Here is a 23,124-nt window from a genome sequence, read left to right as displayed (position 1 = left end):
AATGGGGCTGAGCTGCCTCGAGCAATTCTTTCAGCCTTTCCAATCTGTCCATCTTTCCCAGCTGACCACAGACCACATCCTGCACAGGTATCCCAAACCTGGAGCTTTATTTATAAAATGACTCATACAGGGACGCACAGTCCTGAACCACTTCAGCTTCACAGGGCAGAATTACAGGGCAGGGCACACCGAGACCTCTGAAGATGACTGGAGCTAATTTGCCGAGGGCCGGTTTGTCGATGCGAAGCCTCTTGATGTGCTGCTTTAGGGAACAAGCTCGTGTTCTTACATTGCTGAGTATATGCCAATAAATGCCACCATGCTATGTACAGACTTTAATAGGAATTTTTCCCCTAAATTAGATGGAGGAGATGAAAATGGCTTGGCAAAACGATGTGACCTCGGGAAGTACTCCCAGAGAGCTCTGGAGCAACTCAAGCGTGGACACACAGTGAATTATTCAAAGGGGCTGCCTCCATTTCTTTGCTCCTCTCCTTCCAGGTAACTAAAATCCATAGAATGGGATATATTTTCTTCCTTCTGGGGTTGTATTTAGATCATTCCTGCCAGCCATGGTGGGAGAAAGAGACCAACAGTTCCCAGCAAACACACGATGATGAACATCCAAAGGAAGATCCTGTCAATGACCATTGCAACATACTTCCAGTCTTCCTTCACCTGGGAATACAGAGATTAAAGGTTAATTATTAACGCTGATTTGAGATTAAACTTTCAGGATTTTATTCCTAAATAGGATATTTTCATTTTAAGTCCAGAAATAGGAGGGAAGGTCTCACATTTAGTGCTCCTATATGATGGCACAGATTTATTCCATCAATCACTGATGTGGGAGACAGATTCCCAGGCTGTGTGGGTGTGTATGTGCAATTGCAAACCCTGCTCACGGTCCCCCAGGGAGGACATATACCCGTGGATAATCAAGCCCATCCCCACACTCACTATCCCATTTTCCATGAGCAGCAGCTGTAACTGGGTGTGTAATTGGGGCTGAGATTCAAGCTAGGGAGGGTGGGATGAGGGGGAAAGAAATCACTGCGTTTCCCCATGCTCCTAAATAGATTTGCTTACAGATTAAGGGAGCCAAACCCTTTCTGCGAAGGGATTTACAGCTTTGGGTGTGTAAGCAGTGAAAAAGAACCAGCAAATAGAGGAAGAGGTCATCCTCGCCCTGCTTTTTAGCCACTTTCGTCTTGCTGTGGGAGGATTTTCCAGCAATTCCCCTGAGGGGAGGTCTAGTGCTTATTGATACCATCAGGCAGGAACTGTAAATGGCTATCTCATCAAGCAAGAAACCACATACATATGAAAACTTCTTTCATTACATTGCTGTTATTAATTTCTTTCCCAGGATGAGGACGGATCAGACGGCAAAGGGATTTTTGATATGGCTGTACCCATTATAGTCTCCTACAATGGATCACTTGGTGATTAATAGAGCCGAGGGCTGAATTTTGGCACACTGCCTGGTTCTTTTGGGAAGCTATCTCAGCAGGAGCTAGCTCCAACCTCTTTGGTGGCTGTGATTGCAGCAGGAGAGGAGTGTGGTGTAAGGAGAAGACAGCAAAGCCAAGGCTGGGGCTGCTCAATTGCACCTACTGGCCTGTGACCGTGAGCAAACAGTGGCTTCCCCCTGCCCAGAGCTGCAGCACGAGTGGAAGCAGGGCACAATAACAATGGTACAGGCTTTTTCATCCATCGATAACAGGTTTGTTTCAGAGATAATAATAAGGGAGTAGCCCAGAAGAGTAGGTATAATACATGATCCTTTAGTGTGAGGTGACCCTGCCCATGGCAGAGGGGTTGGAACTAGATGATCTTAAGGTCCTTTCCAACCGGAACTCTTCTATGATTCATTTGTGGGAGACCTGGTTTGATTTTGGGTTGTTTTTTTTTTAAGGATGTAGTGTTGGAACTGGATGATTTTAAGGTCCTTTCCAGCCCTACCCATTCTATGATTCCTAAGTGCTGATTATGCTTAAAATCCATTTTGGTAATGGAAACAATCCAATTGTCAGTGAAATAGACATTTGCAGCTGACGATGTTTTCCCAGCTCTAGTGGCAACTTCATTCCTAAAATATTATGATCTGTCAAGCATCAAACAAACAAGCTCTGAGCACAACACAGGGACTCTGGAAACTCACATGAGCCTTCTCTGTCAGTCACGGATGCACCACTAAATGTTTTCCTATCTCTTGTATAGAGAAACCACAATGTGTCAGAGGGAGAGAATATACAACCCTGGCTTCCAGGACCAATGTTGTGGCATTTTATGAAGCGAAGAAAATTATTCCTTGCAGGTAAGGGAAGTGCATTTACCTCAGTTTGGTGTGCTGAACCCTTCATAAATGGACCATGAATCTTCCAACGTGCCTGTCATCACTCTGTGCCTCAATGCAGGCAGCATATAGCTGAAGCAAGGCCAGCAGAATGAGCTCTTTAACTACACCTCTTATTACTTGCCATGTGGACTGCTTGGTTGAGCCTTTAAATCACCTGGGATTGCTCCAGCTCCTTGGCTTGGTAAGCAGCTTTGTAAATGGGGAAACGAGGCACACACAGGAGAACTTACCAAGTTTTCCCCTAATTTGTTCTCTGAACAAAGCATCTTAAATTTCAGGAATACCTACATTTTCCAGAAGTGTAAGAATCAAGTTAAATATATGCAATGGATCATTTTATTCCCTTGAAAACCAGCACCAAGTTAAGCAGGTCTTTGCTATTCAATAGACAGTGGTAAGCAAATAGAGCTTCATCTTGAAGCTTGTTATCTACTTGGTGAAAACCATGTTGTTTAATGATTGTACAGCCCTTAGCACATCCATCTATAATAGAGTGAGTAAAAGAAATAATCACCCTTGAAATCAAAAGGAATTCTCTCATCTCAAGAAAAAGGTTTCAGTGCATAATTCCCCTTTGCTGTTTGCGTTTTCTGATGTATTCATCACTTGCTGAACGCTGGAGGGAGTCTCTGATGTTTAAAATCCCACATGAGAAGGGCAGCTAAGCAAGCTCTGGGTGGCTGTGTTTATGGAATTAGTATCTCATGATGCAACCAGTGTGTAAAGAACATCAGGAATTTACCGTCTGATGTCCAACTGGGAAACTGGACTGAGTAAATAGTGTCCCATTTTGGCAAAATGAGCTTTCCTGAGTATTTGTGCTAGTAAAAATAAGTGCTAAATCATGCAAAGCAATAAGACTAGATGAGTTTCTCTTTGAGAAAAGGAAGTGGGGAACGAGAGAAGAGGAACAGCTTGAAAAGTTCAAGAGAAATTTGCTTTCACAAGTAATGGTTTATGCAGAAATACCCAGCCCATCTTGGAAATGACATTTAGGAGTGCATCAGATGTTTGCAAAATCAATATCCAGCTTCAGGCCGAGAGCACAGGAGGGTGAAATTGCAAATTATGGAGAGACAATGAAAATGAACCAAAGAGGAGGAAGAAAGGAGCATTATCAGGATTTCTGCGGTGTGTTTTGCCTGCTGACAGCATTTCCCTGTGGTCCAGAACCTCATGTGGAGCACGATCCGCAGGGGCCTCTCTGCCAGCATCCATGCAGCCGTCAACATCTGCCACTCCAACTCCTGAGCTGGATTTTGATTAGTTTATAAGAAGCTCACTCAAAACTACATTTGAGAAAGGATCAGGGGCAGGAACCAGCTGATTCCCCCACCCTGAACTCCCCAGACGTGAAGGAATCTGCTGCTTTTCCCTGGCCCAGCTCCTTGCAGGGCTGAGCAGTGGGAAGAGAGCATTCTGCCCCTTCATTTGAGCGGAGGGTTGAGGTGACATCCGATCCCCAGGACCCAGAGTCTGTAACACAGATTAGAGCAGTCCCAAGGGGTTTTATTGTGCTTTGTTAAAAATAAACCAGTGAGATTATCCCATATTTCATCCCCCTCGGATATATTCTCTCCCATGTTATTTTTAAGCTATCCTCAAAGTCTTCTTATTAGTCCAGAGATGCACACAGGCATGAGGACAAGGCAGCTTTCCAGACGGTGCTATTGGTGTTTGGTTATTCTGGCTAATGTGAGACATGCAACTTGTTTTGCTTCTCAGTCTGTAATTAATTCCTAATGGCATTTCTATCATTTGCTGGGACAATCTGGTCTTGCATTTTCCCCTGTGTACCATTGTGCTGGCGTTTGTTTGCAGATCTCTTTTTGTAACAAACAACTGCCTCTTGCATTGCCCGGTTTCCCTTCGCTGAAGCACTTCATTAAATGAGCTATTTACTTTTAATTTAGAAGCACTGCCCCCGTGGCAATGGAACTTCAAAAGAAGCTCTCTTGTCATTCGGGGAAGGTGCATGGCTCTGAAAACATTACCCAAGAGACAGCGAGCTGCGTCTCAGGGCTGCAGCTGCATCAGAGGTGCCTGCTGATCGCTTTGTTGAAGGCTTCCATGAAGAAGTGCCACAATTTGATTTTGAGATGAAAGCACATTTCTGAGTGCTGGTTTATATTTTCCCCAATAAATTCTCATTTTATTAGGTCCGTTCTGCTCCTTGCAGTAAATTTAAATTCCAGATCATTGTGTTTCCTGCTTCTTTGTCATTTCCACCTGCTGAAAAAATGCCCTTTCCCACTTGGATCTGGGAAACGAAAATAGCATCGCCTTGGAGTGGGGTCCCAAGTCTGAAAACCCAGCTTGTGCCCACTGTGCCTACTACAACTGCTGCGAGAGAGCAGAAAACCGTGGGCAGGTTTGCAGGCTCTCCCCGAGGAGCCTGGTGCATCGGGGTGACCCCTTCTGCTCATTGCTGGATGCTTTCCTGGTGCCTTTGCCAGCCCAGCCTTTGCTTACAGGCTGGGCTGGCAGGAGTAAGAGGCCAGTCAGAGCTCTCAGAACAGCTCCTTTTCTTCTGCTTTTGATGTTCAGTGCTGTAAATAGCTTTCTTTTCAGGATAATGGCTTCGTTTCAAGAGGGAAGAGTAATGGAAGGTATAAGATGAAAATTCGTGGCTTCTGAAGACTGCTTTCATTTTAAAGAAAATTGCAATCATGGATTATAAGGAAAGACCCCATGATGTTCAATGACTCTTGATGATATCAACAAGCTTTGCTTAAAGAGAATCAGTTGAAATGGGAAGTATTATTGGTGTAATAATCTTCCATTTGCACCATGGGGAAATAAGTGAGTAAAAATCAACTGACTTCCGTGGGTTTACTTGTGATTATTGCTAGGAGGAGAGAGTAGAGTTTAATTCCTGCAGTCCTAACGTGCTTGTGAAGTGCTTTAGCACAGAATGCTGGGCTAGCGGCTAATGAAGATGCGGATTCCCAGCCCATCCTGCCATAGATTTGTGCTATGACCTTGAAAGGGTCACCTCATCTCTGTATTTTGGCTGTCCCTCCTCAACATGAGGAAGAACCAGTTACTTCCTCAAAGGGATGTTGTGAAGTGAAATACATTAAAGGACAGAGGCCTCTCCAACTATATACCAAAGAGTATATAAATGGACAGTAGCACTCAGTCTTTTGTTGCTGCTGCTAAGTGCTCAGTGCTGTGAAAAATGCAAATAGAAAGACACTCTTCATGCCCAGGAAGCCTTGCATAAAAGCTCTGTGACTTGCCCTGACTCTGAATCTTGAGAAAATCAAACTAAGCACAGCTGAAAAAGTACCTTTTTGCTGATAGATCCCTCTAGGAAAAGCTACATTAGGCTTTTCTTTAGTAAGAACCCAAACTTCAGGTTCTTTTGAGGCTTCCTTCTTTACGGCCATCATTAGCAAGCACACCGTATCCATAGTGTTGCAGGGGAGGTGTGAAGGATGTGGTATTTGTACGTGCATCACGATGTCCGTGAAAAGAAACCCCTTCAGCCTCTATTTTCCTTCTCTGTTTGTAGCCATATTTACCCCTGAGTAAGTGCGAAATTTGTCTGTCCACCCACCTTCCCCCACAGAGCCAACTGCTCCAGCGGAAGTCCACTAAGGAGGAATGGCATCGCACAGAGCTAAACATACCCTGCAACGTCCCCCTGCTACTACACGCTTCCCACATCCTATTTTGGGCATTTGCTTCCCTGGGCTCAGTAACCAGAGTCAATGCTTACTGAAAAACAGAGTGTGAACTCCCCATCTGCCAGAGCCTTCTCTGGAAAGAGTAAATCTGCTGCATTCCCACCCCAGATGCCTGCTTTTTAGGTCTTGCTCGCAATCATAACTGCTTCCTTCCTACCAAACAACCACTTTACTCCTATTTTCTGCTGGAAAACCTTGTTGTTCTAGAGAAGCCTTGAACCCTCCTGCCCCATGTGCTTGCCAAGACCCCAAAGACAAACCCTCCAGCTGTGCTTATGGTGCCCAGTGTGTTCAATATTAGGTATGGCTGAGCCTGCATCAGGAAGTATACTCTTTGTAGAGCCCCACATTTGGTGGGGCTTCCTTGGCAGGTAATTTTTGACTCACCCCAGGAAAGCAGGTTAAGTTAGCATAGAATCATAAAATGGTTTGGGTTGGAAAGGACCTTCAGATCACCCAGTTCCAACCCCCTGCCATGGGCAGGGATGACTTCCACTAGACCAGATTGCTCCAAGCCCCATCCAGCCTGGCCTTCAACACTGCCAGGGATGGAGCAACGTGTCCCAGTGCCTCACCACCCTCACAGGGAAGAACTTCTTCCTTATATCTAACCGTATTTAATCATACTCACTGAGAAATCCGCATCTTCTGCTCGCAGGTGGTCTGCAATGTAGTGGACCCCTTCCACTGCCAGCTTCAGGGCTGGGGACATCAACACGAGGTGCTGCTCTTTGGCGCTGTGAGTCTTGCCTCCTTGAGCTGATGTGCCAGCAGCCTCGCTCTTTTTGCATTTACACTTGCACTGAGGGAGCTTGTGATGGGGCTTCTCTTCATTTAGGTGGCACCGTTGGGATGCCGGAGAGGCAGTGGATTGGCCATTGGTCTGGGAAGAGTCCTCTTGCAGGTAGCAATACTGGATGCTCCGGGACCTACAACGGATGCTCCCTTCCTCTGCCTTATTGGGGCTGTACATCTGCTGAACACTCAGTGATCTGCCTTTCAAGACGGACGTGGTGTGGGTGTCACTCAAGGGGTGGCAGGAGGGTTGTGGGGAGGAGCAGGTCACCTGTACAGGCTCTGGGTGCAGCACAGAGTACTGCCCAGAAGGGGACTTGCACATAGGCTGAGGCTTGGCTGGCTCCTCGAGGTGGGCACAGAAGGAAGAGGTGGGTGATGGCTCATTACTCTGAGGGCTGGGGGAAGATGAGGTAGTGAAGTTGGGTTCCACGTCGATCTCCGACCAAAGCCTTGGTGTGTTGGTTATTTTGTGCATGGATTCAATGAGCTTCTTGCAATTGTCTTTCACTGTGGAGGGACGCTTCATGAAGAGGAGGCGTGGGACTATGTCAAGGAAGATCCTCCTCACCCAGTCAGGCATCGTGTGGGTGCGTGGGGAGCGATGGTGCACGTTGAGCACAAAGACAGTGATGATGATAGACAAGGTAACGAATATCATGGTGAAGAGAAGATACTCTCCAATCAGAGGGATGACCAAGGAGGTAGATGGGATGATCTCTGTAATGAGCAGCAGGAACACAGTGAGGGACAGCAGCACAGAGATGCACAAGGTTATCTTCTCTCCACACTCAGATGGCAGGTAGAAGACCAGGACAGTCAGGCAGGAGATCAGCAGGCAGGGGATGATCAGATTGATTGTGTAGAACAGTGGCAGCCTCCGGATAATGAAGGAGTAAGTTATGTCGGGGTAGATCTCTGTGCAACATTCATACTTCTTGCTGTTGTAATTGCCTACAGCATTGATAATGACCCATTCCCCGCTCTCCCAGTAGTCCAGCTGGTCCACATGACTGTGCATGCTCACCAAGTCTATCTTGGCTTTGTCATAGGTCCAGGAGCCAAACTTCATCGTGCAGTTTTGTTGGTCAAAGGGGAAGAAGGTAACATCGATGCTGCAGGAGCTCTTATAGATAGCAGGAGGCATCCACTTAATTCTCCCATCATAGAAGAGGTGGGCCTTGGTCAGGTGGGTAACTGCAAAGTCACCATCAGCACTGGGGAGAGACAGAAGATAAAAAAAGACTAAAGCTTCTCTTGGACAAGTCAACTCTGTTAAAGAAATGGGGTATTTCTTATACACACTTGGGGCACCTGAGGGATGCAGCACTCACGTCATGTACCGACACTGGTACATCCATCTACTCCATCCAGTGGGGTTTGAGCTCTGCTGGCTTATGCCATTGCATGCAAATGTCAGCTCTCACATTGAGGGAGTCAGGTTCTTGAGGTGAACGTACACAAGTTTTCCTCAAAGGTGTCCCATAAATGCCCTGGAAAGGGTTGAGTTTGCTTTGCAGAGATGGGAGGAACCACTATCAGGTGGTGCGGGTGCGGGCTCTACAGGATTAATTGTGACAGCTGCTCTAAATGAAACAGTGTTGGGTAATCCTCCAGTGTCTTACACGGAAAACAGCAAGAGCATCCTATTAATGGGAATAATGAAAGTTAATCTCTTGATTTCCCAGGCAGGAAGAGAGCTGTCTTTTATGGTGTCTTCTTACAGCGACTCTCAGGTGGGGTGTGCGTGCTGGTGTAAGATAAATGGATAACAACCCAGGATTTTATATCAGAAAGCCATTTTCCAGGCAGTGGGAAAGCTAATGCATAAACAGCTTTGTTTGTCTGTTTGTACCTGCTTTTCTCAGCTTATCAGAGCGCTGATTTCCCACACCACGGTGCCGTACACACGTGACACTGGCTGCTTCCAGCTCATCGTGGGGATTGGGATATAAGTAAAGGAGATCAAGAAAGGCAACAGGAGAGGCAAATGCACTGGGGATGTGGGGAAAGAAAGACTACCAAGAAATGCTATACTTGAGCTGTAATAGTGTTGGATAAAGGAGGGAGACTGAGAAACTCTGGGAATGGGATCCCCCAGCCCTGGAGACAGCTTTGTCCTCACCTGCCTCAGCATCACCAGCCACAGCTCTGCTCCTTCCTCACACCCATCTCTGCTACTGCACATTCAACACTGAACCTGCCACTTGTCCTCCCTTGATTTATACTTGCAGAAAGAGGATGTTGAACCCTTGGACAGTGACAGCCTGTATCAAACACCCGGTTTCAAGGAGACTTAAAATGTGAGTGAGGTATGGATAAAGCAGCAATTTTTGTCATCATGAGCAAACATCTGAAAGGTTGAAATCCCAACCCCCCCAAAAAAAGCAGGTGGAATCTGTTTGTAGAGCAATGCCCTCAAGTTTAGCTATGAGAATAGAGGAAAGAGCATCCAAAAAGCAGGGAGGGAATTGGGACCGTCTTACACATTCATTCAAGCAGAGCTTGGGGATACGGAGGAAGCAGCCTGTTGTGTGATGCCAAGCTGCAAAGAGCAACGCTGCTAAACAAAGGGGAAGCTGAGCAGGGGAGGGAGAGCTTCTGCTCAAAACTTGAGATGAATTATTCAGGCTGATATAGATGGAAAGCTCTCTGCTGTGCCCAGCGCTCCCGGCTGGAGCCCATCCAGCCTGCAGCCACTCTCCCAGCAGTCAGCAAACTCCCTTGGTCCTGCTTTGCTGCTTCAGTGCTCAGATGTGCCCCGACAGCAGCCGCACAGTGACAGGGTGCACAGGGGTCACACCTTCCTCTTCCTTGCCACCAGCATGGAGACAATCTGATGGGGTCCCTCAAGCAGTAGAAGGCAAAGGAACCTCCCTGGTGACCCTCCATTAATTCAGCTGCAAAAGGGAGGGGGGGGGGGAAAGCCTTTCTGATATTTCCTCTTGCCCAGCGAAGCATCCTCATTAGTCCATGATCACACTGGCTTCCAGTGGGACTGGTGTAGTACTGCTCATTAAATAAACTCAGAACAACGACATAGTTGAAAACCAGGTTTTTACTAAACTCTCCTTTTATTTCTATAATGGAATTCTTTGTTCTTTGTGTCAGATTTAGGAAAAACAAAAGAACACAAAAGGACCTGGGGCTTTTTGGCCTCTGAACTGGACTTTTTCTTAAGCTTTAAAACGTCTTGTTTTGGTTTAGACAAGAAAGCTAAAAATATGAACAAACCCAACCTGCTCTCTCAAAGGGATGAAGGCAAAACCAGCTACTGTATTTTACTCTGATGTAAATAAAACCAAGCAATGCCTGTACCACCATCGACCCAACTCCTCTCTTACCTCTTTCTTAAATCTAATTTACACTCTGGGACCACTTGCTTTGGATAAAAAACAGCTTTTCTTTTCTCCTGGGTTTTGCCTGCACTGTAAAGCCAGTCTGAGACATGACAGTCCCTTGTTTGCTGTTCTCGGTGGATTTCTTTCTACATCTCTATAGGAATCTGGAATCCAATTCTACCTTTGATGCCATTTCTGAGCCACGATTAAATTGTTCAGTAATAGAGCAATATGCTTAGAATTAGACTCATGTTCCAGAAAAGGGATAATGAGCATCCATTAGTGTTTTCCCTCTTAGATGGAGCAGGGTAAACAGCAGAGGTGTGTGGGTTTCCTTTGGAAACTGTTGGAAAAGGGCATGAAACTCTGGTTAAAATTCATCCAGGAACAACAGTAATTCATGGATTGTGCTTCATTCCCTGCAATGCCTTGTCTGGCAGCTTTTCAGGCTCTGCATGACCAGCCACACACCTCTCTCCTGCAAGCATAGATGGGGCCAGTGGGATGCTCTGGGTGTGTAGGAGCAGTGTTCCAATTATTTCCATAAATGATCTGCCAATTTAATGAGGAAGACGATAGTTTTTAATTGCTTGCCCAACAAATCCAGCCTCATCCTGGGTCCTCCAGCTCACTCCTTATTACAAATAGCACTGGTACTGCCTTCCAAGCTGCCTTTTGCCTGCAGTGCCATGGCAGGAGTGAAACCAGCAGCAGAATAGTTCCTTGTCTCTGAGAGTCAATGACTCTGAGGAGCCATAAAACACCGTGGGATCCTCCTGCTTACCCCTTACCATCTTAACAGGGCTGTGAAGCAACCCCTGACTTGACTTTCCTGAGCGTGTTTAAACTTCTCATTGAAGTTCAATGTAAAGATAGTTAAGCAATTAGTAAGCAGGCTAAATTAGCCATGCTGCTGTACACAGCCTGCATCCAAGCCAGTTAGCTCATGCAAAGGTAGTGTTTATAGTTATCTTAACCCTTCTTTCACACATATATTTTTGCCTCCCACCCAAACCTTACCACCCACACTGGACCTTCAAGCATATGTTTACTGGATTGGAAGCTAGCATTCTGCTGATGAACCTAGGGAGATGCTTTAACCACAGGTAAAGCTTTCATTCTGCCCCTCTTGACATGACAAAAGGAGCAAACAAGTCCACCTGCCTGTTGACAGTCTTCCAAAGCCTTTCCCCAATGCATGAAGGTGAAACAACCCCCTGCAATGGAAGCCTGCAGGTAGGAGATTGGAGAAACCCTGTTTTCTTTGCTCTGGGAAAAATCCCATGTGCTGACAGCCCTGACTGCATAACGAGACTATTCCTTTAGACAGGAAGGTGGGAGATCTGATGTAAAGGGCTGGCGAATATCTGCAGTGATTCCTTTATAGCGGTAACACATTTTCACCTCATTGAGTCTACATCACCATGTTGTGACAGTTGTCATGAGAAACCATTTGGAAGGAGCAAGTGCAAGGTATAAACATACCAAGAAGAAGCTGAGAATGAGGATAGTCGGGCTCTCCTGATTACCCTGACCTCACAGCTCTGAAATGTGTCAGTAATGGAGCTTTTACATCTTCATGTCAAACACAACAGTGCACACCAACACAGACAGAAGACAGTTGCTTATTTTTTCACACTGCTGTCATTCTGCAGCTTTGATTTCTCATTTTGAGAATAAAAGCTGTTCTTCTAAAACCTTCTGAGTTTATACGGTTCCAGAATGGCATTGTTTTACTGGCACCCATCAACCTGCATCCCATCTGCTGATGGGAGACTTTCCTTTCTCTTTTTCCAGTGCCTATTTTCCCTGCAGTTGGGAGATAGATCATCTCACAAAATTGAATGTTTTCAGCATGCATGTAAATGAGGCACGCATTTATTTTCATTTCTGATGATACTATTTCAACCCAAAGAGAGCTTTAAAAGCCTGAAAATTAGCTCTATGCATATATGGATATCACTAGAATGTCCTCATTTAAAGTATTTTTCATCAAAGACCAGGAACCAAGAAAAACTGCAGTTTCAAGACCCCTCTTAAAAATGCACCCTGCACCCTTATGGTACACATTAAAGAGATGCTCCTATAATGGTCAGATTAAAGTACTCTCTAAAGGCAAACCAGAGAACGTTTAACCATTGTTTTGGGCTACCAAAACGATAACTGTAAATGCACAGATATGGAGACTGTCTGCTCCAAAGTCCCTGCTCAAAACAGGGTCAGCTACAAGAGGATGAGGACCTTGCCCACTTGGGTTTTAAATATCATCAAGGTCTTGGCAACTTGGATTGCTTTGGTGCACTGATGTGTACCTCTATAGGTCACATCCAGGCTTTTGCTCACTTCAGATGTTAAGAACTCAGTGGTAACTGATATTTTGGTTGTTCCACAGTAAAACAAGCATCTGTCTCAGAAATGTGCTAGACAGAAGAAACAAGCACAAGGCTTCTCATTCAATTCTTCCCTTTGCCAAGCATCCTCATGAGCACTTGGGAGGCAAAACTCTAGCTTTGTCCTTAGCATAAGAGCAGGAGAAGTCCTTGGATGCTAACACAGCAACAGCCCATGAGAGAGATTCCTCTTACAGATTTCTTCCTATCAAGACCTGTATTACTGCATAGAGCTTGGCAGCAAACCTCAAAGTGATCTAGAGCTAAAATTCCTCTCCAGAAACAGCCATTTAAACACCCAGAGGAGTCAGGAAAGCTTAAGTGTGAAGTAATGATTATGGGACGATTCAAAACACAGTCTGGTGCCAAATGACAAGGTCTGAGCAAGCACACACATACACACAAAGAAAAATGTCAAGAATGAGTCCAATGTTTTAAAGGTTAGACTGGGGCATCTTTTGGTATTTCTCCTGCAACGAGCTTTGGGATGAGTCAGGAAAACATCGTTACTCCACATATCTCACTAGTTACAAACATCATAGGATATAGCTCAAAAGAACAAGTCACTATAGTGTAGTTCAAAAGAACTTTCTCATCAAGCAATGATCTTCTAACCCAGACCAGTAATCCTTTGTGCCCATATTAGCACAGGGTGAGTTCCTCAAGATATTTCCTACTCCTAACTGCAGGCGTTTGTATTTGAATTCCACTCATGTATGACCTTGTCTTTTATTCTTGGTTGGGGTTGGTTTTGTGACCATGGGGTCTAAGGCAGGGAACAGCTAACACCAGAGAATACTGTGAAAAACAGAGATATTGAAGTCTGAATGTCCCCAGCAGGTTTTCTTCTCAGGTTTTACAGTCGTCAGGCTTGAGAAGACAAATACTATGATGCTATCACGAATATCCAGTTGAAAATGAACCAGTGAAGCTCACATTTCACATTCCCTGCCCATCCATCAGGCTCAAGGACATGGTCCTGCATTCCTTTGGGCAGCCTTTAGCTATTGGAACACCTGGCTGCAAAGCTGAGGTTTTAGGGGCTTCTCTGGAGTTTCTATGTTATACCTGGTCCAAATGGCTCAGTACAGTGGTGGAGAAGCAGAAAAAAACCAAATATAGCCCCAAAGGCTTATTTCCTTATTAGACTATATATATATGCATATTATTTTTTATTTTAAATATACAAAGAAAAACGAAAATGTGCTCAAAGTCCATTCATGAATAGGAAAATAAGTGAATGCAGAGGATTAGATAATTCATGTATAAATGATTTGGTGGCACCTGAAGAGCCTCTACAGCCCCAGATAAGGAACAGCCAGCCTTCTTGGCAAAGAAAAGGCTCTGTTGTTTCACTATGAACTCATATTCCTCTGTTATATGTATTTTGTCACATCAAGGAGAAACTATTTACAGTCTTGGAACTTATCTCATCGAGCCCGAAAATTCAACAGCATATTAATTTCCCTGTAGGATAGATTCCTTATGAATGTAGTTGACAACTACACATACTCTCTAGGCCAAACCAGCCGAGTTTACTGTTTTAATTTGGGCCTCTAGAGCGGATAAATGGAAGGTTTTGACAATAATAAGCTTAGGTATGCGATCAGCCTCACAGCAAGGAGTTAGGTTTCCTTAAAGATGTAAATCTCAGATCAATTTAGATTTCACTATTTCTATATATACCACAGGATGAAAACAGAAGAGGCATCTGTATCATCTCCTGCCCAGAGAGTCTCTTTTCCAGAGGATACCATCCCAAACAGAGACACCATACTTGAGCCAGAGCATGTGACAAGCAATAAACAGCTCACGTTGAAAAGCCTAAATGGTGCGAAAAGCCAGTGTGGCAGCTCTGTTTCTTCCACCAAGTTCTCTGCACATTCTCTTGGTCTTAGGGACCCAGAGTTATGAGTATCTACTTTAAGTTCCCTCTAAATAATATATATATCAATAATAGTGTATATATATAAAATATGAGACAGAATCCTTGTTAGCATCACCCATGACTAGGCACTGTCTTTGCAAAGCCTTTCTTTCTGAAACATTTCTAGCTGAGATATCCACAAGGAGAGACACTGTCTGGTTATTCAGTTGATGAGCTGCCATGCAGAAGAGCCTTCAGATGTATTTGGTAGGAAGTTAGGCAGAAGAGGGAAGTATATAACAAGGCAGAAAGCAGTTTACATAGGGCTATATGAAAGAGCATGGGCAAATATAGCTGTAAAGAGGAATAGAATTAATGGAAAACCATTAGTGACTGGCTAACAGTTGGCGCCTACATCCATCTTTAATTGATGGATAAAGCAACCAATTAAAAATGCATGATAGACTCATGACAACCAGCAGAGGAATGCATGATTATTAATGGTAAGTATGGATAAAGGGAGAGGAGTAGCTTGGATTTAGGTAGGTGGGGACTGCATCTCCCTGCACAATAGTGGGTCACTAGTACAGTTAGACCCACTATTTGTCATACCCTCCTGCAAGTCATACTGAGTCAAGCAATAACATGGGCAAGGCTGGAAGGATCCGACCCAAGAAGAGGATAAGGATGACATCTGGAAGAGCTGCTGTGGACAGTAGATGGGCAGATGTTCCCTGGAGTCCCTGCAGTAATCACTGACAGCAGCAGTGAACTAGGACAGCGGAGGGACAGAGCATGCAAAAAGCAGAAGCCAATGGATGCCCATTGACCTTTTGGGGCTGCTTTCAGCATAAAGTCCCAAAATGTCCTGAGCACAAAGGATATTGAGGCCTTCTATAGTGCATGCACTATGCTTACCAACTGTGGTGAGCACAAGGAGCCAAGGGAGCAGATGCAGTGGAAGCTGTGAACACCTTTCTTGGCTGCAATGTGGGGCACTGGTAATACAATATTTATGCTCAGAGTGTGTCCCTGCGGTTCAACAAGGTCCAAGTGCCTATGAATTAGTCATTTCCACTGGTCTAAACCTCTGAAAGGTGCTGTGTGAGGATGTGGTGATTTCCAAGAGGCTTGCAATCACTCCATACCTCTGAGGATCAGAGACAAGCTAATGGGAAAGATAATGTCTTCCATGGTCTCCAAAGCTCACAGTCCCCTGGACAGATTCCTCCTTCAGCCATATATATGTCTTTTCAAACCAAAAGCAAATTCCTATCAAAGTAGCACCAGGCAACGACGTATTAAAAATGAGCCTGGCTTCTGTTGTGAGAGTTTTCTCTGAGCGTTAACTACATACAAAGATGGTTTTGTTTGATGCTGGCAGCAAGTGTTTTCTCTGGAGCCTATGCTGGGGAGGGAGCCTGGGATGTGCTATGTCCTATGAGACTGGAGAGCTCTGGTATGATAAGCAGGGGAGAAAACAGCCTTGGCACGTGGACAGTCTTTCTAAGGATACCAACAGGCTCCAAAGGAAATCAAGAAAACAACCCCCTGTTCCTTAGGAATGGTCCATAAAAGAGACAGATTTCAATCATTCGGAATCAGGAGCAAATATCCACTTAAGGCTAATTCTGGAATGGTATTGGGCTGTCCTGAAACTTGTACTTGTAGATACACAAGCCTGATATGGTCCAGCATATTCTCAGTGCTTAAACCCATGCTCATTAACTAGCTTTTCCACTTGATGATGGTGAATTAGGGGAGACCTCCTTGGTGAAATGAAATTGAAGAGGACTGAAAGCTCAAATCCAGCCTAATTGTGTATCTGACACGTGAAGAGAGAACAATACCTGGCGTCCCTCAACAAAACTCACTGTCCAGAGAAAGGATCATTAGGAGAACAAAGCCCTTGCGGTACATGTTAGTCATGTCGTTTAAGGCACATCTGGGACACGTGTTACGAGAATTCAACCACAGAGAGCAAAATAAGGAGGAATAATTGCAAGAAGCACCGTTAACACCATGAACAGAGAAATCTGCCAGGGTGCATTTGCCACTCACTTGTTGTAGAGGACAATATCTGGCCTCCAGATCAGCTCAGAAGGGATTCGGATGGAGGTGACGTTTTCATACTCTTGAGGGTCCCAGCGTAGCTTGTAGTCGTGCCACTCCTGCAAAGATGAGGCAGTTACAAAGCTGGCAAATTGAGATTGCAGAACTGAAAAGGAACAGGGGAAAGCACAGATTTGGGTGCACCCACCTGCTTCACCCACACATTCGTGGTCATCATTTGGTTTTTCTCATCCTGCAATGCAAGATCAGGTATCGGTTATAGAAGCAGATAGAGCGGCCCAAGGAACTCATTACATTGCTCTTGCTTGTACTTCATTTCTGTAATTATAAATCACCTCTGCAATAGATGTAAGTTCCGCCTTGGAAATAAAAAAACAGATGTTTGTGTCATTCAGCATGGGACAGGGCACAGCTGCCTGATGCCACTGAACAGCTGAGCCTGCACCTAAGCAGTCCTGTGAGCAGACAGACATGAATTCACTGGGATTTTCCTTGATGCTGATGGATTCAGTCTGGGACGATGGGGCCAGGTAGAGGAAAATGCTCCACAGCTTGGCTTTGATCTGGGCACTGAAGGACTGGGAGTGATGGATGTATATATCCTTACTCACACATATGCATGGATTACAATGCTCAGCTTCTTCTGCAGGTAGAATTTAGGATTTCTACTGTGAAACGTTATTCCTGTTATTCTAGAAACATGAAGCTCATTTCTCTTACCAAACACATTGACTTCAAGCACTATGGATTGGGTTTTCTGAATAATCCCAAGCTACTGTGCTGACACATAACCCTTGGACTGGTCTATACCCATGCTGTCAATTGGTAGCGTTTTTCCCAATTCAAACACTAGTATGGAAAGGTAGAATATATATACACTTCTAAACAATGTAAGGCAAATATAATGCTGACAGCACTGTAGTAGTATTAATTGCTGCTTGCTGCTTGCCTTGCCTGCTTGTTACAACCCCTCTGTAAATCACTTAGATGAATGACGTGGGGCAGAGCCTAGCGCTGGTCTGATTCAGGCATCACACCAGAGCTCAGAGCTTGTTTGCATGTTTGTTTCTTTTCAATCTCTCTTTGGTTGGCATCCAAACCAGCTCAGTTGACAAGGCTCATTTGGAAGCAAAGTGCTCATCATTAACCTTGCTCTTATGGCAGCTCAGGATTAATTCTGAACATTAAAAGGCAGAAGATGTACCTCCCCCTCACTGCTGTTGTGGCATCAAGTGTAAAGCCTGACCAGAGATACCCTCATCCAGGGTTAAGGACCAGAAGCACATAGAAGGAATACAAAAACCAGCCAAATGAGCAACAAAGAAAGGGGAAATACCCAGCTACATCCTTGGGTGTTGATGGGAGGTGAGGAATGTCATTGGATGGGTCTGCCATGCCCTGGAATGAACCAAACCCTGAACATCTGCTTCTCTTCCCACTTTGCAGTTCAAAGCACTGGGAATCCCAGTCTACCCTTTACTGGAATGTTCCCCCCTTGTTGGGTGCAGACCAGAAACTCCTGCCCATTGCCACACATGGGGGCTGTGCCATCCTCCTGACCCAAGCAAAGCACGACTCCAGCCCCCTGGGTTTACCCCATAGGGAGTTTGCAATGTGTTAATGCCTGTCTGCCTGCTCCTGCTGCACGGCTGACTGCTCCTGCATGGAGCCAGCCCAGAGGACAGCGGGTGACAGCAGCCAACAGGGGTGCTGCACCCTCTGGCCTCTTTCCTCAAGGAGAACACAGCACAGAGGGATTCCAGATGCGTTTCTCAGTGGCTGCTCCTAGACACACGCTTGATCCCGTACCACTTTTGTCTGCGCTCAGAAGGGTGAGGTAAGGACACACAGGGATGTCAGACTCCACATTGACTTTTGTTCCCCAGTTTTTGCCAGCAGGAGCTGAGGTTTGAATAGAGCTCTGATTTCTCTTCCAGACTTCTTTCATCCACAGCCAGATGCTGGGTCTAACAATTGCAATGGGTTTTGCAGCAAACCAGTGCCACTGTCGGGAAGGGGAAAGACAGCAAGGGGGTGTCATCAGTCCCCAGCCACTCAGACTGGGGTGGGAGGGTATGAGAGCTCTGTACCCACCAGCCCTGGCCCAAGCACTGCCTGCTAGATGCACTTCTAACCATTGACATGACTCTTAGATTAATTCATCCTAAGTAAGCTGGGGAAAGCACTGTGAAGCAGGTACATCGATCCTGCATCCTCACAGGCCAGCAGCAGCGTAATGGAAAGTCTCTCTCTCCTGCCTCCACAGTCACTAATGTCTCATCTTTAGTCTCATCAATTATTCAGATGAGAACCGTACAACTTCACCATTAGCAACTGCAAACAGCCCTGGATCTCTCAGTCTGATGAAAGAGAGGGGAAGGGAATGGAGACCATTTCTGTACTGCAAAGCTGGAAGCTGAAGGCTTGTGCACAAGGAGGTGCAACTCTCCAGCAACCCAGGGCTTTGATTTCCCAACTCCTGCCCTACCTCAGCTCTGTGCCCTCTGCATCTCAACACCCTTATCTCAAAATATAGAAGGTTGTGGAGTTGTTTCTTACGGTTGTCCCGCACCAGGAACGTCTCGGAGTTGCATTACACTTTCCATTATCACCCCTTTTACTCTGCCACACGAACACACTGTCCTGGGGAGTATTGTGTGCAAGCAGGGACAGGAGAGAGAAGCATCTGGGAGCAAGATCTGCACCAGCTAGAAAGCCTGTGCACGTGCTTAACATCTGCAGCCCTGCAGGGATCTCCTTTGGATTCAACACTTGACCCCGACACACTGTAATAGAGTAATCCTGTAAATACCACTCCAGTCCGCAGCGTAAACCGCTTTGGTTCGCACATAGCACATGCAGCTTGCACACGTGTAACATGCAGAAGCTATTTTCTTGTTGTTATCTGCCAGGTTAGTTCAAATAACCCCAAAACGTTCATTTGCAGAAAGCCCTTCAGGTAAGCTACCACCCAGAGATGGGTAACCCACTATTTCTATTAGCTTGGTTAAAATGGTGTTAACAATTACAGCTCAAATTCCAAATCAGCCATGTGGGATGTTTCCTCAGCCAGGACTCTCTGGCATTTATACCAGTTGCTTCTCTGCTCTGCTGTGCTCAGTCCCACAGGTTTTGATGAGGAATTGGGGATCTTGCTTACAGTAAATAAGGAATAAAGGATCCACTTTGATGACTACTCGCAGTAGTCATCCCTCATTCCAGCAGAGCTGTCTGCACGATAACACTTCCCAACCTGACCAAAGTCTTCCCAACCCAACCCCGGAGCAGCCAGTAAAACCCACATGCAACAGGAGCCTCTCTCAAAGCCCCGACCCCCTTAATTTTGGCTGTTTCTTGTACAATTGCGTTGCACTTACAACATCGATGAGCTGGGCGATGGACAAGCCAAAGCGGACAAGGACCACGTCTGAGATGTTGGCGACGGGGCGAGACCACTTGTTATAACCAGAGAAGAGCTTCTTCAGGAGACGCTCCTCTGCGTGTGCCCGGGTCTCCGTGTGTCCAAAGGCTATGGGGAAGGCATGGTGATGTGAAACACACAGTTCCAGCTGGCATAGCTGGAGCTTTCTATGAGGGGGAAACCTGCTCTAACACCAGTGATGGGTAATTGGGGACGCATGGGAGGTGGTAACCCATCATCCTGATGACTTGCTTCCCCCGTACCCCAGGCATTGCCATGTATTTGAAGGAAAAATTCTTCACTATGAGGGTGCTGAGGTGCTGGCACAGGGTGCCCAGAGAAGCTGTGGCTGCCCCATCCCTGGCAGTGCACAAGGCCAGGTTGGACACAGGAGCTTGGAGCAAGCTGCTCAGTGGAAGGGGTCCCTGCCCGTGGCAGGGGTTGGAGCTGGATGAGCTTTAAGGTCCCTTCCAATCCAAACCAGCCTGGGATTCTACGATTTCTCACCTTATTCACCCACCATGGCCAATTCCCAGTAGAGGGTTTCTATTGCAAAGCAGGATTGGTTTAAAGAAAGTGAGGGCATCAATGATACCATTTGAAAAACACTGAATCTGGTCTAATTTTTATAGCCACTTTGTGGCAAGTTTCTAGCACTGAAGTCTGCAGGTGGGAAAGAGGGATGCTGGAAGGATGAGCCAAAAAGCAAAAAGCAGCCTCCTCCTGGGAGACAGGGATTTGGGATCAGATTTACACAATTCAGCTCTTCAAACTAGCCTGCATAGCTGGTCTCTCACAAAAGTGATGGGTGAAGGAAGAGGATGGGGGAGAGCACAAATTGGGTAACAAGACCACAGTTTTCCCCAGTAATAACTTTAAAAGTTGGAAGCTGCAAGGAGCAACCCTTCACGTACAACTATGGGAACCAGAGGTGCCTGTTGGATATTAAAGAGTAAAGCTGCCCTTCTAGCAGGGGGCTGGAAATGCATCCTCTGTCATGGACAGCAGGGACAAGCAGCCAGGGGCTCTCCCTGCATCCCTCATGGAATATGGCTCCTATTTAGTCTTAAGCTGCCCTGGATTATACAAAGGGAAGCATTAGCTGAGCTCTGGCTGTGCTCTCCCCAGACGGAGCTGTAGCCTGGAGACACATTAAAACACTTTACCCAGGGAAGAAAAACCCAGGCAAGGAGCAGGATGCTGAGCCCCTGCCTGTATCCTCCCTTCTGTCCCCTTCCTGATCGTGGCTTTAACCCTTTCCCCATCAAACCAGGCAAGGAGCAGAAAACAAAAGCAAAGCATCACTCAGGAGAGGCTGGAATTTTTGGGGACCTGCAGTGATGGGGCAGGATGGGGGGGAAATCCCGAGTTAACAGGGACCGGTCTTTGCAGCACGCCTTTGAGAGGGATAAGGGATGAAAGCACTAAAGAGCAGAGCAGGGGTAGAAAAGCTTTCTTAAACTTACCAGGGAAGACACTGGCACAGAGGAAGAGGAGGAGGTTTCCTTTAGACATCAGAAATCCCATTGTGGAGCAGAGTTCAGGCTCTAGTACTCAGCGTCTCCCGTCAGGGCAACTTTTCCTCTCGGAGTCTCTGAATCCTCCAGCTTCATCCCCTAAACTCCTTCCTCTCCCTCCCTCTCACCTGCTTCTGGGAAGGAATAACAGCTGATGGTCGGTTTGGTTTCTCTTTTCTGACTGATTTCCAGCTCTTCCTCCTGAAGGATGCTTTTCCCTGGGACAATGCTGCACATACACTTGCGAGGGATGTGAAAGGGCTGCAGGAAGCTCCTGTGAAGAGACCCGAAACGCAGAGCCTCCCTGAGCTATGCTGCTCGCTTCTCTCCCCTTTCCTACAGGCTGGTTTGCCTGCTGGGTTTATTTGTTGCTGCTGATGCTGTGCTCACCCTTCCCCCCAGCCCTTTGGACAGCCTTCGCTCAGCTTTTGCTTGCTGCTGGACCACTGATGTGAGCCCTTGGTGGAGCAGAGAGGCAGTATGTTTGTATATTTAATGTAGTTAGACCTGCCCACCTCCTGCTTAGGAGGAGGAGGAGGGAATCTGTGCATTCCAGCAAACAGGCTGCAGGGAGAAAAACTTTGGGCATAAGAAAGACGAAGGGGGAGATGCAGATGCCAGCGGCAGCCAGAGGTGGTGGATACGGGGCCATCTGGGATGCTTACAGCACCTGAAGCCCAAACAGTGTTTAATTAAGGAAAGCTGTCTGCTTGATCTTGTCCAGTTGCTCTTCAGAATCACTCCCCTACACTAACAGGGTCGTTAGGGATTGTATTGTGGCCTGAGCACGTATCTTTGCTGCTGACAGTTATTGGGCTGATGAACCTGTCTGTGAGAACAGGGCTTTGCTGCGCTAGGTGCTGTCCATAGGCAATATGCAAGTCAAAGGTGAGACTTGAGACAAAAGGTTGCTTGAATGTGCTCTCTGTAATTGAATGTACCAAAACCATACCACAAATAACTCTGCTGAAATCATGAAGACCTTTTATGGAGGAAAAGGTAATTCCATGTGTTAGGAATTGGCACTCCAACCCTTCATGTCGCATCCCTGATTCCTCGCACGGGAGACATGGAGTAGATCCTTCTCTGATTCACTTTGAAACTGATTTTAATATTATTACAATTACTTCTATACGGATAGCAAATGGGTCTCATTTGCAGGCAGGGGTAATGTTGCCAGCTGCAAAATTAATCAGTGTCTCTTCTAACAACACTTCATAATTTCCCTACTCCAGAAGCATCTCAAATACCTTCCAGTACAATAGATTACTGGCTGAAAATGGGGAGGATTAAAGCCACAAGAGAAACTAGGTCTGTAGTGAGATGATAAATGACATCAGTGTAATATCAAATCAGTATTATCTTGTCTTTTCTTATCTTTCCCTCAACAGTTGTCAGCCTTTCAAATGACAAACTTACCATATATTCCAGTTGGTGAATGGACTCCTGTATGGGTTGCCTGCCTTAGTTTCAGTGTCCTGACCCTCCTTGCAGCACCTAAGCACCTGTGACATGTTATAGAAATCTGTAGTGCATCCAGCATTGATAAACAGCAGATGTGAGATCAATTTAACTTAAAGCAGAAGCACAGGTTACATCCTGAGAGCCAGGATGTGCAGCATTGAGCACTGATCCTTCCCACAGCCAGCAATAGGGTAGCAAAAGG

At 45.9% G+C, this 23,124-nt stretch overlaps 1 protein-coding gene across 1 annotated transcript; it reads right to left on the bottom strand.

Annotated features, from left to right (window-relative positions):
* Positions 1 to 92: 92 nt before the first annotated feature.
* On the bottom strand, positions 93 to 21,885 carry CHRNA4 (cholinergic receptor nicotinic alpha 4 subunit). The gene is made up of 6 exons (XM_061441489.1): positions 21,408 to 21,885; positions 19,898 to 20,049; positions 16,708 to 16,752; positions 16,509 to 16,618; positions 6,686 to 8,066; positions 93 to 678 (listed from the first exon to the last, which is right to left on the bottom strand). The coding sequence occupies exons 1-6, from the start codon at positions 21,466 to 21,468 to the stop codon at positions 553 to 555; spliced, it is 1,875 nt and encodes a 624-aa protein (XP_061297473.1). The 5' UTR covers positions 21,469 to 21,885; the 3' UTR covers positions 93 to 552.
* Between the last annotated feature and the right edge of the window lie 1,239 nt (positions 21,886 to 23,124).

This window comes from Pezoporus flaviventris, unplaced genomic scaffold (genome assembly GCF_033815535.1).
Source record: "Pezoporus flaviventris isolate CSIRO_AGI_PZ_B2104156 unplaced genomic scaffold, CSIRO_AGI_Pfla_v1 ptg000213l, whole genome shotgun sequence".
NCBI classification, from domain to species: Eukaryota; Metazoa; Chordata; class Aves; order Psittaciformes; family Psittacidae; genus Pezoporus; species Pezoporus flaviventris.
The sequence above is the reverse complement of the archived record's forward strand: the minus strand, read 5'-3'. Positions and strand labels throughout refer to the sequence as shown.